Genomic DNA, 18271 nt, shown 5'->3' on the forward strand with positions numbered 1-18271 from the left:
TTGAGGAAATATATTTTATTGTATATATACATACATATGTAAATATATATATATATATATTACATCTGGTTCAATATAGTTATTTTAATATTTAAAGCAGGTTTTGCTATATTTTGGTCAACATTATTTATCAGCATGGTATGTACATGAGTGGGTGAGTGAGTGTAGATTTATTCCGTGTTTGGTGCCATGTAAGAGTGAAGGACACTAAGAATGTCTTCAAACATTGTACACATGTTGGGAATCACATACCAAGTCTTTGTCACGATGAACGAAGCACTAGGCTACCCCACTGACTGCACATAAGCATTAAGAAATCAGTATTATTATTCAAAGAATTAAACAACAACATATGACACTTCCAAATAAAAGATCTTAAGCAAGGAAGATATATTTCTACACAAAAACAGTATCACAAAAAAAATATTATCACAAAAGAATATTAAATACCCTAACTGATGCTGACAGGCAACAAATCACCATCACCATGGTGATGCAGGACACAATGGTCAAGTCTGCCTCTGTAGCGTAGACAAGGATATGGCATCTTCTAATGCCAACATGAGCAAGTGATGGGCAAGTTCTCATGCAATCCCAGCTTGAATTAACAATTCAACAAACACAGTGTCATTTTCAATTGGTCTTGACAAGGTAGTCTAGTTCATCACGATTGCTGTATATATCTAACTGAAAATATAGACACCATACAAGGAATCCTTCCAGTCAGGAGTAACTTCCTATTTTGAGTGAGTGAGTGAGTTAGATAGAGAATTGGGTCACATATTCAAAGAATCAATGGACAAGGTTGTGAGTTGGGTTTAACACTACTTTTAGTGAGTGAGTGAGCTGGGTTTAACGCCACTTTCAACAGTATCCTTGTTATATCACAGCGTGTCAGCTTCCTTGTGGGAGGAAAGCCCGAAGTGATGCAGGTCTCAGAAACCCACGAGCACAGGTATGGTGCTGACAAGCCTAGAAACATAAACAGGGCGAACTGAGATTCAACCCACAATCATAGGTTTCTGGCGTGTCCAAGGGATGCAACTCTGAACAGCGAATCGCGGCGCCTTAGACGAATGGGCCACCTGTACCCTCAATACCGCTTTTAACAGTATTCCAATCATATCACGCATGTCAGCTTAATGTGGGAGGAAAGCCGGAAGTGATGCAGGTCTCAAAAGTTTACTACTTCGGTGAAACCCACGAGCATGGGTATCTTGCCACAGGAAGATTGTAAGCACAAGATGAGCAGGGTCATGGTGCTGACAAACCTGGAAACATAATCTGGGCAAACTAGGATCAGAACCCATGATCATAGGTTCCTGGCATGACCAAGGGACGCAACTCTGCACAATATATTGCTGCGCCCTAGATGACTGGGCCACTCTATTTTGAACAGTGTACCTTATTTATCAAAGCAAACTGAGAAACAATATGTCCCAAATTACATACATGCTATTTGTTCCTTCAATGTATTACCTGAATTTGTTGAAAGCACATGGCTGGTTAGATTGCACACTAATTAGCAATATTGCACATAATGATACTGCCATGTACATCAGACCACAAGGAGTATTCCTGATCATTCGGCTACTACCTTCTCAAGACCGCCAACACTGATAGTCTATAACAACAACAAGTTCTGTCACAATGTGCTAAGCATTGTACACTGTAACATGATAAAGAATGAATAACAATATCGATGGTGGTGTGAGGTGCTATGAGGAGGTGACATCTCCAGCATCAGTGATGTCCATGCCGTCATCATCGGGTGGGGTTTGTGGTGTTGTCTGGGAGTGACTGATCTTGCTGAGCCGGACCACTTCCTGGGACATCATCTCCAGATCCTGCAAACACAGAGTGAGGGGGTGAGTGAGTGATTGAGTCCTTGATTAGTATTTCAGTTACAGTGTTTTTTGTTTTTTTTGTTTGTTTGTTGTTTAACACCATACTCAGCAATATTCCAGTTATATGAAAGTGGTCAGTAAATAATCAAGACTAAACCAGACAATCCAGTGATTGACATCTTGAGCATCGATCCACACAATCCGAATACGATGACATGCATAAACCAAGTCAGCGAGTCTGACACCCAATCCTGTTAGTTGCCACTTACGACAAGCATAGTCACCTTTTACTGCAAACATGGGATTGCTGCAGACCTATTCTACCCCGGATGTTCACAGGTCTCAGGCTATGTGAGCTTGTCAGAGGAAAATTCACAGTTAAGTAGGTTGTGGATGAAGTCTTTGATAGGCATTAAGAAGTTGGAAAGACATAAATACATGACTCTGTTTTATGGGTAACATCTTCTTGAATACTGATGTAGAGAGGCAAGAAGTTACAACGAATAACAGAAGTTGTTATCCATAAAAAAGTGTCATTTATTTAGGTTGTAGACATTCACCAATTTATGAGGGAATGAATATTGTTTTATGCCACTTGGCTTTTGTGGTTAGAGCCAGGTCACACTGTAACAGTGAGTGAGTGAGTTAGTATGCTTTTATGCCGCTTTTAGAAATATTCCAGCAACACCCCAATGGGGGACACCAGAAATGGGCTTCACACATTGTACACACGTGGAAAATCAAGCCTGGGGCTTCGTCATGATGAATGGACGCTTTTACCACAAGGCTACCCTACCACCCAATTTATGAAAACAATGAACATAGTTAATGAATGTTGCAAAATGTTGTATTCAGCAGCCTCCTGAAGAATGATCCATACAGGACCAGCCAAACCAGTGTCTAAAGCATGAGTAACAACCAACACAATCAATCAGTCACAGAGCCTGACCATGCAAATGGGCAGCCATTGAAACTAACAGTCTCCGCCCACTAGCCCTTATAATGATATCATACAGTAAAACCCTTGAAAAGGGCAAATGTCTACTAGTCCTTAGGAGTGAGTGAGTGAGTATGGTTTTACGCCGCTTTTAGCAATATTCCAGCAATATGACGACAGGGGACACCACAAATGGGTTTCACACATTGTACCCATGTCAGGAATCGAACCTGGGTCTTTGGAGCGACGAGTGAATGCTTTAACCACTAGGCTACCCGACCACTCCACTAGTCTTTAGGATACTTTAACTATTTGGCACTTTGGCAAGGAGTACAGGACTAGTGCCACTTTCTAATGCTGGTGGGCGTATACTTATTTTGGCCTGACAGGTTAGAAGCACATGGTTTTGTCACTAGTTTGTTGTTTAACACCACTCAGCAATATTCCAGCTGTTGGTGGACAAGGAAGATATCAAACCAGTGCTTGACACAAAGATCATAATCTAAGATTTGAACTCATGACAAGTGAGTCCTGGAATGCAAACGGAAACAGCTCAGTGAAACATGGTTCATCAGGCCTCTGGGGCCATCCACATCCTCCCTGCTCACGTATACAAACATTAGCACACTTAGTCAGTTGGTGACTTAGTGACTTAGTGTCTGGAATTTTGCCAAGAGTGCTGCTAATTGACACAAATATCAGCAAAGCTGCCAAAGTGCTCCACGAGATTTAGGTCACCCTCATGATAAGGATTATCATAACAGACTTTAGCCCACAAATCACACTCTATATCTGGAATGAAAAGGAAACAGGGAAAAAGCAATATTCACTTAGCGATTGCATCAACACCTGTGTTAGTTTTCAGATCAACTGTACTCAAAATAATTCCAGTCATCACTTCAACATGTCATAAAGCTCTAACAATGCAGACATTCAAAGGAGTCAGTTAAACTAAAAACCAGAAGTGTTTCAGTTACTTCATGACATGACCAGTGAAGATCCGGGGTAGAATAGGTCTTCAGCCACCCATGCTTGTCGTAAGAGGCGACTATGCTTGTTGTAAGAGGCGACTAATGGGATTGGGTGTCAGACTCGCTGACTTGGTTGAGGCATGTCATCGTATTCGAATTGTGTGGATCGATGCTCATGATGTCTCGGAATTTTTCCACTTTTATCAACTCGTTGATATATTTGATATCAAAAGACACTCGGGTGAGATTCTCTATTTATCATCCAATATCATTCTTCCAAATTTTTCAGTTTGTAGATAGTAATAAGCAGTGTCTAAAGTGTAAAAAGTACTGATAACAGCTTCAGTAGCAGAGCCATTAGTGATGTCATTTGATTGTGATGTCATGGTAATCAATGATGTCACAATGGTCTGCAAAGCATTGTGATGCAGTTTCATTGCATCAATATCTACAATGTAGATATCGCTTGATCTCACCCAAGGGATATCTCTTGTGGGAGCCACTTTTGGATGATAATTCAAGATATATTGTAGAATTCTAAATTTTGAATTTAGACGCAATTTGAAACACCAGTGTATGAACAGAAGTTAATGGAACAAAACAAGATGCTGGTAAAACACAATGTTTACTCATTCAAAAAATACACACGGATGTACGCTCCGAGTATTTGGCAAGTGTATAACATTAAACACATGATGATATTTGAAATCACCCACTATATAAAGCAGAAAACATGATATTGTGACACGTATCGTGGAAAGAATGAACCCAAATTTACAGATATACTGTTAATACTGCGCATCCTAAATTATCATCCTATTGTCTTTACAGCAATCTGGATAGAACTGCCAGAAAGTACACTGTGGGGGCTGCAAGGTTCTTCAAGCTGAAAAACATCCCTCTCAATGTCCTCAGAAGTACACATTATGTATTGGTTATTTCATCAAGATCCCAGTCAGAAATGCAGCTAAACGAAGTAATTTGTGGACCATGGATGTCAAGTTGATATACCATGGAGCAAATTACAGACACCATGATGGATGCAGTGGCCCAATATTTGGCATGCTGGAACATCAGTGGAATAAACAAGCAGCAATTAATTCCATGTTCTTACATGACAGGGTCACATTTGACATTTTACTCGAGGAACGCGTTCAGAGTTAGGTCACCATTGCAGTCCAGATACTCCCATTCTCCAGACAGGACTGTAATCAACCAATCACAGAATGCTTTAACTGACAGTGGCTGTCAGAACTGCCTGTCAACTACCCCCTCAGCCAATAAGAAGGCTTGTTTCAGTTCTACCTGAGAAGTGGAAGACAATCGGAAGACAAAGCTGACAAGAGTATGTCAATTCTGGGTCATAACGCCCAAGGGAGATCAGCGGTGTTATCAATGACATGACGATTCTATCATGCAGACAAAAAGGTAATTGATTATTTTAAAATAATGAATCACTTTAACTCGCTCTACTGACAGAAAGTGTCACATTTGGAGGGGAATTTTATCAATTATTGTCAAAATCCACACTCCTCGGTGCAACAGGGACATGATTTGACAAGTAATGTGGTAAGTTAGTTCTTGCCTGGCATTTGCAAATCTTTAAATAGTTTTTAATCTGATAATCAATTCTTAAGTTCAAGGACTGAGGATAAATACAGGAAAACCGATCAGGAACTTAAGAGTGTGTATAAAAAGATATTTGTGAGTAAGACCTATCCGGAGACTGGAACAAGAAGAAGTACACCCTGATTCAGACAATGGGTCCTGTAGCTCACCTGGCAAAAGAACAGTCAAGATAGGTCAACTTGGAGACCGAGCACACCATTATAACGTGTAGACGAACATGTCACATAGGAACCTAACACTGAATGGAACTTGCAACATGGCTCACAATCAACTACCTTTTAAATACTGGTCACACTTCATTGATGGGACAGAACCTGGGCAGAATCTTCCATGAAAATGTCGAGGACAAATGTTGAAGAAGAACTGATAAGCGTTGGGAAGATGGTGAAAACTATTGGAGACATTTGGCTCAGGCAAACAGTCTAGCTGGGTTTTTTATGTTAGCTTATCAAGATTGTTACTGGTTTATTTCAGAAGCACTGACCCACTGACACATCCTGACTTGAATCACAAACTGCAAGTTGTGAGGTGAAATGGGGTTTAATGTCGCATTAAAGATGATTGCACTTACATAGCAACGTGCCTGCCTGTCTGTGCTTGTACAAATGCGGGCTAATGCCAATTTTAGAGCCCACTGAGATACCATGCTGCAGTTTAACATGAATACACATTATACTGACTCCGAGCCGACCAGTCCTTGTTTTAGCCCAAGTGCTATCTTTTAACGTCTTTTGTATGACGCGGCCTGGGATCAAACCCCCGACCTTCCTCTCTCCGGGCAGACGCTCTACCACTAGACCACGGAAGCGGTCACAAACTGCAAGTAACAGTACAATCAGGCCACCATCATATTGCTGGAATATTGCCAAGTGTGGCATTAAACAACAAACCAAACAATCCCACTTCGTGACACCGAGCCATATGGTATATATGAAATTCTAAACTGATTGTATACAATTTAGGCTTTTACCAAAGTTCTAATAACCCGGAGGATGTAAATACATTCAAATGACAAAAATAGAACATCGTTTCATAAAGATTTATCATTTCTATATGCCAAAAGGAAGATTTGAACAAAAGACCTTATCGTTATATTTCCTGTTTGAAAGATCAGCTAGCATCTGTACTTCCTGAGTATGGAGATTTCATATTTGCTGCTGCCAGGATGAGGACCAGAAATTCATACAGCCACCCAGTTATCAGTGAGCATCATTATTACAGCTGCTGAGGTTCTTTTATTGGTCCCTTGGCTAATTCACAATTTGTCTTCTTCATTACAATAATCAGCTTTCTAGGCTGCAGTTTAAAGCATCAATAACAGTCCAGGTCCTGTGACAATAGGTTAGGGCAGAATGGCTTATCAAATATCTGGAAACACTCTGGGAAGGAATAATTATACAGTCTATTCAACCATATTACAAAGTCGAATATTAAACTAATAAGCTATAGGAGTGTATTGATAATGAAATAGCATTTTACAATTAACAGTTGCAATACCCATTATATTCAAAGTCTTTAAAAGGGTTTTGTTTGTTTGTTTGTTGTTTATGCCACAGTCAGCAATATTCCAGCTACATGACGGCGGTCTGTAAATAACTGACCCTGGACCAGACAATCTAATGATTGATATCATGAGCACCGATCCACGCAACTGGGATACGAAGACATGCATCAACCAAGTCAGCAAACCTGACCACCTGATCCCATTAGTCACCGCTTATGACAAGCATAGTCGCCTTTTACAGCAAGCATGGGATCCTGTTTTGACCCGGATCTTCATGGATGTATTTCTGTATAAAGTAAAAGATATTGGGTGCAACAATCCACACTATCAGGGTATGATGACACGTCATCCAGTTCCAGAAATGTGTAATGACTACTAGCATTTGCCTGCTGGACTTATAAGCGTATTGGTCGAACTCTGTTCAATCAGAAATGACAAAACAAAAAATCAACACTAAGCATTGGCCTGAAATATGTGAAAAGTAAATTTCCGACGCAACAAGCAGATTTTTATAGACCCTTAAATTTGATTATCGACCAAGCTGATTTTACTTACTTCATGAACACATACATAATCCCACATCTCTCACACATACAGATGAAAGGCAAGACTTTTAAAAACTATGGTTTATGACTCCTACCCACGCAAAAAATAATGGAAAGTTTAAAAGAACAAGGACTATTTTTTAATTCTGGTGAATGCATACATGTTCAACACACAGAAAGTGTGCATACTTTATTTCCTTGTAAGATCAAAGGAAAAGGCTTAAACCAACACTTCTCATGGCAACATATTCAGAAAACGTTAAAATGTCTTTTTTCTTTTCTTATCTCATTGATTTTTCTGTCACTATGATTTTTCACCAAGAAACCAAGAAGTTGATTGAGTCAACAAGTGGTTACCTAGTGCCTTAGGATTAACCTTATTTGTACTTCCCTTTCAGCCATATGGTGTTGTTTGTGTGATATTGTAAACAAAATAACAACCAATAATATACATCAATCATCTATGCAGTATATCAGGTCATGTGATAACCTCAACACAATCACTCTATTTGTGCAAGGTGAGCTAAAACGTCCTTGTAACACTAAATTATATCCCCCAAAATATTAATGATCCCTAACTTAACTGTACCAATCTGGTTCATATACTATTCAACTTTTGATTGGGGTATCCTCAGTGTCCAGGCAGGGACTGAATGTGACTGATCACTGGGAGAAGTTGTCATACAAATACCATTCAATATGGCTTTAGAACTTATTCATTTTCGGAACCATAACAAATAGCAAGTAATTTATGTAACATTCCCTCAAAGCTGATGTTTTAAGGGTTGTAACACTGAGACATATCTCAGTATCCTATCCCAATTTGAGTACTATATTAAACACAATAAAAGCCATAACACTTATATTATGAATTGTACCAATATCTTATACATACAATCACACACAAAACACTTTTATCACAAATTGTAGAGATATCTTATTCCATATACAATCACAGCAAAACCATTGTTATAACAAATTGAACATATATTTTATTATATATACAATCACAGCAATAACACTGTTATCACAAATTGGAGAGATGTCTAAGCTTGTGTAAAGTAATGGCTGTTGATTGTTGGAATACCACATACCAGGGCTTGTTCCAGGCATACCAGGCCTGGGCATTCCAGTAATGTGAGGCACCCAGCATACTGTGCCACCCTACCACCACCACCACAGTGCAGTGTTCATCAGGATCTCCACAGACTAGTGGTCCCAGAACACATCCTGGCTAACGTACATTGGAAATCACAAAAAATATGTGAAAATCTAATCAAATACCCCTGCTCTCAGCTCTTCCAGCATAGCTTGTCCTGTTTCAACCAATGCCAGTTACAGATCATTCGACAGCAGATTCATTTTGACCACACTAGATGTTTCAAGGGAACACAAAATGTTTGTGATGCAAACATACTTCCTCCTACACTGGGAGGAACCCGATTAGTTTTTTTATAGTTACATGATATGGTTAATTGATGCTGTCTTGTGTCAAGCTGGGCATAGGGAGGAACTCTGGAATGTCTGCGGACCACATGGTACCGATCTGCTGTCAGTTTGATTTCAAAATACCTTCTAGATCGGGACATTGCACTGCAGTAAACCCTTCCCTTCTTACGCCATCGCAACCCGGACTGCAGGGCAGTCATTCATGAATCTGCAATACACTATAAATACAGGCATTGGGAACCATCCAACGGAAACAGTAAATGAAGACGGGTTTAGCCAGGTGGGAATTCATTCGAGAAGGTAATACAGGCTGGTTTGAGTGAAGATCCTGAAGTATTTCACTGTAGAACAATGGAGGGGGCCTACTGGGGGAGAGAGGTTGTCGTGTGCTGTAGGTGGCACTGTGAGACTCCGGTTTCCTGGTTTGGGAAGAGATTGAATTAAGTAAATACATGAAGTTGTGTGGAAGTGCTTCAGGTTGTTTTGACATAATACTCCAGTGCAATACACAGAAAATGTCCTATCTAGACGGATCCTGTTTTGTAATAAAACTGTCAGCAGATCCGTACCACGTGGTCAGCAGATGTTCCAAAGTACCTCACAACTGCTCAACTTGACACAAGACAGTATCATGTAAAAATAAACAAACTACGCTGGTGCCCACCAGTAAAGAGAAACTAAGTTTGCACCACAAATATGTTTATGGAGCATACCGTAAAACCTGGGGTGGGGTGGGATGGGATGGGGTGGGGTGTGATCTGGGTTCTTTGTGACAGCTCTGACAGTAGTATAAATCATACTTATCTAGCTGTATCCTACACAGCTAAGTTTACATGTGTGTGTAAGTCACGTCATTCTCAGCTTCAGACAGAAAACATATGCTGTGAACCCAAATAAGTCCAAAACCCAACCCCAAGACCCTAGCCTAAGACCCCCAACCCCACATTTTACAGTATGCCCAAAACATACACTGTGAACCAAAACAAGTCGAAAACCCAACCCCATGACCCTAGCCCAAGACCCCAGACCCCACCCACCTCAGGTTTACAGTACGCCCAAACATATTGCATTCCCTTAAAAAATCTAGTGTGCAGCTCGGTGGTCAAACTTGACCTGCTGTCTTGTTTACTGGGAGTGGCACTGGCTGTACACAGGACAGAGCTGTGCGGGAAGACTTAAGCTGAGGGTATAAGAATACTTCATTTTCACAAACTTTCTGCAGTTTTCATAGGAGTAACAAGGGACAATAGGATGGCTAGGTTTGTATGGTAATTATTGAGAAGTAAGGACCAAAGAAAATACAGTAAAACCTCTTCAGTCTTTCCCTGTTACTCTGTAATTTCACCTTCTGGAAGACCTTGTGGCAAAATATTATTGACATCATGAGCATCATGAGGCTGATATCATGAGCATCGATCCACGCAATTGGGATACAATGACATCAACCAAGTCAGCGAGTCTGACCAGCCAATCCCGCTAGTTGCCTCTTACAACAAACATAGTCGCCTTTTACGACAAGCATGGGTTGCTGAAGACCTATTCTACCCCGGATCTTCACGGGTTCTATGTCACATGTGATATTCCAGACCCTTTCAACTGAAAGATATCCGTTTAGGGAGGTTTCACTTTACACAGAAACAGCACAGATCTAATGTCAATGTACGAGGTGAGGTGGACCTTGGTGACATTAAGACTCCCTTTGAAACTATGTTAAGACATATCAAATAGAAGACACAGGTTGGAAAATGAACTAAGGGGGTTTTACGGAGCTTTTAGCAACATTCCAGCTATGTCAAATCAGGGGACAACAAGAATAGCCTTCACACATTGTACCCATGTGGGAATGGAAGGATGTTATGAACCCATTCTTCATCCTTGATGTTTGAATGGTGGATGCAGGTATGAGATGGGTAATAGGCCCAGTAGAATGGACAGTACTAATGAAGTGGGCTTGCTTCCAATATTACAGCCGGCTCCTAAAAACTCAGTGCAGGAAGTGCAAGAGAGAATTCTTATCTTCCTGGAATACACATACCTAGAATTAGCAGTTGGAGAGCTGGTAATGGATACTGCACACTGGCAGGTTTATTGCAACTGCACTTGCAACACCATCTTGGGCCACACTTCTTTTATTTGCTGGTGGGTGGGGGTGGTATGGTTTTAAGCCTAAAGATTCAGATTGGTAGGATGAAAAAAGAAAAGAAATAAAGAACTTCAAATTTCAAATATTTTTTATTTCCTCAAAATGTTGGTGGATGGGAAACCAAGTTAAAAAAAGTCTGGTCTTGGTATACTTAGGTTCAGGACCCGTTCCACAAAGGTATCTTAGCCCTGTCATAACACCCATGATTAAACTTAGACTTATGATAAGACACCCTAAGGGAAAATGTCTGAGTGGTTGCCTCCTCTTGCAAAATATTATCCTAAAACATACAATTACGGGAAAAACAACTGATTTTCATTCACAACAAAATGTTTATGGGTCCCATAGTATCTACCAATGCCAATGCCAATGCAATTTACTGTTCAGAGTTGTGTCCCTTAAGCAGTGTTCCCCCTAGACTTCAATATCTGAGAGTCACCTTGACTCAGCCTATGAATTTTTGGGAGTCAAAAATATTTTTTGAGAGTCAAATGTTTTATTGTATGATTAATGAAATTTAAAGTGTTCACTTTAATGTTACACTTAAAGCTAAGTATCTTTTAAATATTATATGTCTTTAGTTTAAGTTAACAAGTGCTAATTAATTTTCTCAGCTGATTGTACTGCAGAGGAATAAAGGATATATGAATGAAAAACAAAGTTTGTTGGTTATATTTTTTCACAATCTTTAATTACTTCACAGCTCATGAAACAATTTACAGTGACACTAATACAGGATGAATAAATAACATCAGTCTCAACTGTGAGACATAATTTTTAATCATGGATGGATATTAAAATACATTTCATGTCAGATTATAATTTAATACCACTAACTCATTTACATGTTTTATCTAGTTATCTTGTATTATCTATCAAAAGTGAAGTTGAACTGAAGAATTGTGAACACTCGTAATATTTTCTGGTTGAATACAGTTTATGAGCAACAACAAACACGCCCAAAGCTTTACATTTCGTAAATACCATATTTATTCGTGTATAATACACACCCCTAATTATGGGCAATTAAATCCTGATAAAAATATTTCTCGTGTATGATATGCACAGACTTTTCTTCAGTCTCATTTCAAGCTGTCATGATCCGTAATCGGAAATAGCATAACAAATCCGAATTGAATTACGCAAGTTAATCCTGTTGTTACACTATCTGGTAATAAAAATGTGTTCTCTGTATATCTGACCTTATGTTTGTCATCTATTTTATTAATATTATTTAAAATTTCATTTAATAATGTTTACCTAAATTTCGGCAAAAACGTGTGTCCCTCCGATACTTACAACTTCCGTTTACCCCGTTCCATAGGTTCCGCTTAACCACATACTGTGACCGCGCAAAATCACATTATTCTCCGCAACATTGATAATATTTTCTTCTGTTTCATATTTTACGAGTCTACACATCTAGATAAACATATGTCATGGTAAACTTTAAGTGAGAAAATATGCCGAAACGTGAAAAACCTTGTCCATTTGCGGAGTTTTCCTTTGTTTACATCACGTGCTGTCATCGAAGCCACACGGAGTGTGAGAGTTACGTTCACTTTGATGAATAAATATATTTTGTCCTGTACCTCACAGTCGCACAGTTTTAGTAGCATATCTATATAATTATGCAAAACAATATGTAAAGCCCCCGGCTGTTCTGATTTTGGCGTTTGTTTTAAAACGAGAGAAAAGTCTGGTCATGTGACAGGCTATGCAAATTAGTCCGTGGCAGTGGTGTTATGCGAAGTTATGTTACTTCTAAAAACAACGATTAATTAAAAACTAGACGTAAATTTTAAGATGTTTGTATATATTGTCTTCAGAAAATGTTTATAAATTAAGTTCAGGTGAGTAGTTGTAATATTTTCATTCCAAAGCTGGTAAACAACAACATAGATATTTTGAAATTGCGTCAGTCATGACGCAGTCATTTATTTCTGGACGTATTTTTCCTTAATTGAGAGTCATATACGCAAGAATTCTGCGTCAGGGGAAACCCTGCCTTAAGCATACCAGAAACCAACATTCATGGATTCAAATCTCAGATTCACCTTGTAAACATTCCAGGTTTGTAAGCACCATACCGATGCTGATGGTTTCAGCAAAGTGGTAAAGATCAGTGACCTTCCTCCCACATCAAACTCACATGCCATGATAAAACTGAAATACTGTGTTAAACCATCATTAGAAACTAGCACTAGTCCTGTAGTCCTTGCCAAACTGCCTACTAGTTAAGGTATCATAAGGAGTAGTAGAAATTTGCCATTATTAACGGTTTTGCTATGTGTTATCATTATAAGGACTAGAGGACCAAAACTGTTAGTTTCTAAAGCTTGTCGACTTTACATAATAACCCAACATCATACAGTTAACAGACGGTAAGAGAGAAAACAATAAAAGTTTCAACAGGAACGTGAGCCTAATGTGACACCTTGCTCCCACAGCTTAACACAGTTAATCAAAGAGAAGCTTCCATGCCAACCCTATCCCTGTAGCCAAGATACCTGAGAGGTTGGCCAACATGTGGTTGAGTTCCTGACACAGATGCTACCACTTTCTGATGTGTGAGCCCATGTTCTGCAGGACTAACCCAACAGGTGGGGGCAATCTAGCTGCCAGTGTTCATTTGTAAAAACCCAGCTTAACGCAAGTCCCATCAAGGCAGCTAATATCTCTGATAACAGTGGAACACACCATTACAATTATATCATGTACTTGGTCCCCTGGTTACCAGGTTTGGCCGGCTACTTGGAATGATACACAGTTCAATAAAGAACATTATTGATGACAGGCTTACTTGTGCCAGGGACAGGAGCATTACAAGATTTTCTTTCCAGCAACCCAGAAGATTGGGAATTAACAAAGTTGAACAAAGACGTCAAAAATGAAAAGTTATCGTACCAAACACAAGAGGAATTGTTACATGGAGAATCTATGATTAATGGAACAAGACAGAATTAGAAAATACATGCTTGCAGGAACTGTAATAATTTGATGACTTTTTATGGAACAGATGCTAAGCCATTGGTGTGTTTTGTACAAAGACAAGGAAGATGGTACTGTCATGTTATCCAACACATCATATGACATGAGATTATAGAAGCAGTATGAATAATATTGCCTTGGAAAATAGTTCCCTTTCGCCTGCTTAGCGGCAGTTCTTTGATAACTTTAAGCTGGTCATGAATCAAGTCTCAGATGATGCACACCGACTTGGACAACCTAATGCTCAACTTGGAGAAACCAGGGAGGAGTTTGATTATAACCCTCACTGTCAACCTGTCCTCTTTTTGTCAATAACTTATCAGATCAAAAACAATTAATGCCTTGTTAGGTCCATCATTTATCATGTTGTTTTTTATAAGAAACTGTTAATTTCTGTTCCGAAATAGATGACCTATATCTTCAATTAACTCCAACAATGGCTGACCGACCACCAAACATGATACAAAGCTATTGAACAGGAGATACAAACAAGACTTTCTTTCTCAGGCACTGAACACATCATTGAAACATCCACAGCAATTAATTTACATTTTCTCAATAATAAAGATCACATATCTTCAAAAGTTATTTTCTGCTATATTTTCTAGATTGATCTGGGTACTGAAGCTCACCATACCATACATTTTCACATTAAAGAGAGAGTGAGGCTGGTTTAGTGTTTTGAACAGTGTTTCCGCTAAACTAGGGAAGATTTTCTTAAAATGAATAACATGAATGTACCTTGTGAAAAGGCACTTATTTTATGTTTTTTAAGTGATATGTATGACACACACAAGACAAAAGATATCCTGCTAGCCTATATGAGGACACAATAAAGGTGGAGACAAAATACCCTATCCTAATGTAAACAAAATACCATGATATACTTCACAATTATATACATAAGAACCTGGCATGGATTAGACACAGCCCTATAGAAATTTGATCTGAACACAGACCTTACCTGTCCATTGAACTGCAATAAAGCTATCTCAACTCCATGAGATCGACAACATTACCTCAACTCCATAATAAGAATCACAACTCAGTCTCAATTCAATAACAAGAAACCAACCTCAACTGCATGGGAACAAATCAACCTCAACTCCATGGGAACAAACCAACCACAACTCCATGAGAACAAACCAACCTCAACTCCATGAGAACAAACCAACCTCAACTCCATGAGAACAAACCAACCTCAACTCCATGAGAACAACAACCCTATCTCAACCCCATGACAACAACCCTATCTCAACTCCATGACAACAACAACCCTATCTCAACTCCATGACAACAACAACCCAACCTCAGTTCCATGAGAACAATTAAATCTCAACCCCATGACAACAACCCTATCTCAACTCCATGACAACAACAACTCTATCTCAACTCCATGATGACAACAACCCTATCTCAACTCCATGACAACAACAACCCTATCTCAACTCCATGACAACAACAACCCTATCTCAACTCCATGACAACAACAACCCTATCTCAACTCCATGACAACAACAACCCAACCTCAGTTCCATGAGAACAATTAAATCTCAACCCCATGACAACAACCCTATCTCAACTCCATGATGACAACAACCCTATCTCAACTCCATGACAACAACAACCCTATCTCAACTCCATGACAACAACAACTTGATCTCAACACAATGAGACAAAATAACAGCCCTGATAACATTCAGAGCAATATCCAGAGAGCTCATACGAGGAAAGACAGACCATTAAAGGAGGTACGCCTCACCATGGACATGTCATAATGAAAGCAACAAACACTGATGGATTTCTTGGCTTACATAATTACAGCCCAGTATGCTTTTGCATGATCCTGTCTGTGAACTGAGTTGTATCACTGATCATCTTACTGTTGATTGTTTCCATATAATGTACACAGTCAACACTTGTGAGACTCAAGTCTATCAACGTCATTATTTAATAACATCCTACGTGAAAGTGAGTCAAAATTTCCCAATGGTATCACTGTAGAAATCAATCAGCACACATCTACAAATTGCCATAGCACCCATTGGCCATCCATCCCTCTGAAGCTAGCCACAAATCATAACCGAAATGTATGCTCACTTCCACAAACATATTCCCAAGCTGGCTGCTGCACCAGTCTGCTAGTGCCTACTTGGACATCTATCACATAAGACTGTCACTTGACACCAGACAAACTTATTGAACTCCTACACAGACCACAACATAAATCAACTTGTCCACTATGCACGATCATGACCTCATTCAACATCAAGACATAGTTTCATACACATCCTAAGCAGCCAAGATCTGAGAGACAAATTGTTGGGAAGACAGGACAGTCAATTTGCTCAGAGAAATGACAAATCAGTATATCCGAAACAGATAGGCCTGTTAACCATGTCCATAGCTGCACTTTCAGTGACCTCAGTCAATACCAAGGCATAAGTACACACACTGAAAGTAACTAAAAGATCAAAAAGACAAATAAGAACGCCACATACTTCCATCTGAAGCAGAACCTTCTGGCAGTGAGTGAGTGAGTGAGTGAGTGAGTGAGTGAGTGAGTGAGTTGGTCAGTCAACTAATGTAGGATGAAAGCCAAAATAGACACAGGTTTACAACTCTGGTAAAACCAGCCACCACTAGCAAGGTGCTTACAATCTTCCTGTGGCAAGATACCCGTGCTCAGTGGTAAACGTCTGAGACCTGCATCACTTCGGGCTTTCCTCCCACTGTTACTGTTAAAAGCGGCGTTAAACCCAACTCACTCACTCACTCACTCCTGAGGCAAGAGAGTTAAAAGTCCAGTTTCTACCCTTGCCAAACTAGGCTGGTATTATAGAGTTAGATTTTGGCTGGACTTAAGAGTCCATGCATAGTCCAATCAAAATCGTGCAATAAAATCGAAATCCGGTTCATAAACTGTCATGCAGATTTCAAATGATGGCAGGATTTGCAAAACATGTGCACCGCCAACTCAGTGTCAACCAATATTTCCCAAATCTTGTCATGTTTTTAATCAAGGTGCTCAAGTGATTTGATACACTTTGTGATGTAAGATCTGTCTTATAACAATATAGATCTTGATTATCGACCAGATCGTCTTGACGTGGCACCGCCATTTTGTTTGAAGCAAATGCAAGTGATATGAGAGGTGGAATCTGACTGGTCCATAGGAGAGGCAAAGAAGGGGCATAACTTGTAATTGCCACTGGTGGCGCTACGATTGAGCCAAGGAATTCCAGCCTAGTTCGGCCAGGGTGGAAACTTGACTTTTATAGTCAGTTAACTCTCTTGCCTCGGGGAGATGGTTGCTTACAGACCAAGGAAAAAATTCAAAGCAAATCAGATTAGGTCCTGGAAGGCTTAGACACAACTCTACACAGCCAACTGTGGTTCTCAGACCACTCATGCCCCTGATCTTTCCCTAAGTCTTGAGTTAACTGGAATGTGACCTCTCATAAAATCTTGAGTTAACTGGAATGGGACCTCTCAAAAAATCTTGAGTTAACTGGAATGTGACCTCTCATAAAATCTTGAGTTAACTGGAATGGGACCTCTCATAAAATCTTGAGTTAACTGGAATGGGACCTCTCAAAAAATCTTGAGTTAACTGGAATGTGACCTCTCATAAAATCTTGAGTTAACTGGAATGGGACCTCTCATAAAATCTTGAGTTAACTGGAATGGGACCTCTCAAAAAATCTTGAGTTAACTGGAATGTGACCTCTCAAAAAATCTTGAGTTAACTGGAATGGGACCTCTCAAAAAATCTTGAGTTAACTGAAATGTGACTGCTAAAAAAATCTTGAGTTAACTGGAATGTGACCTCTCAAAAATCTTGAATTAACTGGAATGTGACCTCTTGAAATTTTTTGAGTTAACTGAAATGTGACTGCTAAAAAAATCTTGAGTTTACTGAAATGTGACTGCTAAAAATATTCTTGAGTTAACTGGAATGTGACTGTTAAAAAAATCTTAAAACTGGAATGTGACCTCTCAAATTTTTTGAGTTAACTGGAATGTGACTGCTAAAAAAATCTTGAGTTAACGAATGTGACCTCTCAAAACATCTTGAGTTAACTGGAATGTGACCTCTCAAAAAATCTTGAGTTGCTTCGAAGGTCAAAGAAGGCCAATATGGACAATAATCACTACATCTCCTTGGTGTGAGGAGTCAGGGCGGGATGTATGTAAAGCCCTGAGGCGCAGTCAAAGAGACACCCCACCTCTACAAATATTTGTACATGTCATA

The 18271-nt window shown here is 39.4% G+C and overlaps 1 protein-coding gene across 1 annotated transcript in view; it reads right to left on the minus strand.

The window, feature by feature from the left end:
* Positions 1-1125: 1125 nt before the first annotated feature.
* Positions 1126-18271, minus strand: part of LOC124136035 (GRIP1-associated protein 1-like) — a 97433-nt gene continuing 80287 nt past the window's right edge. The window contains exon 29 of the mRNA XM_048383101.1: positions 1126-1847. Within this exon, the coding sequence (XP_048239058.1) occupies positions 1719-1847 (129 nt within the window). The 3' untranslated portion in view covers positions 1126-1718. The remainder of the gene's footprint in view (positions 1848-18271) is intronic.

Source organism: Haliotis rufescens, unplaced genomic scaffold, assembly GCF_023055435.1.
Source record: "Haliotis rufescens isolate VD_foot unplaced genomic scaffold, xgHalRufe1.0.p SCAF_44, whole genome shotgun sequence".
Classification (NCBI taxonomy): Eukaryota; Metazoa; Mollusca; class Gastropoda; order Lepetellida; family Haliotidae; genus Haliotis; species Haliotis rufescens.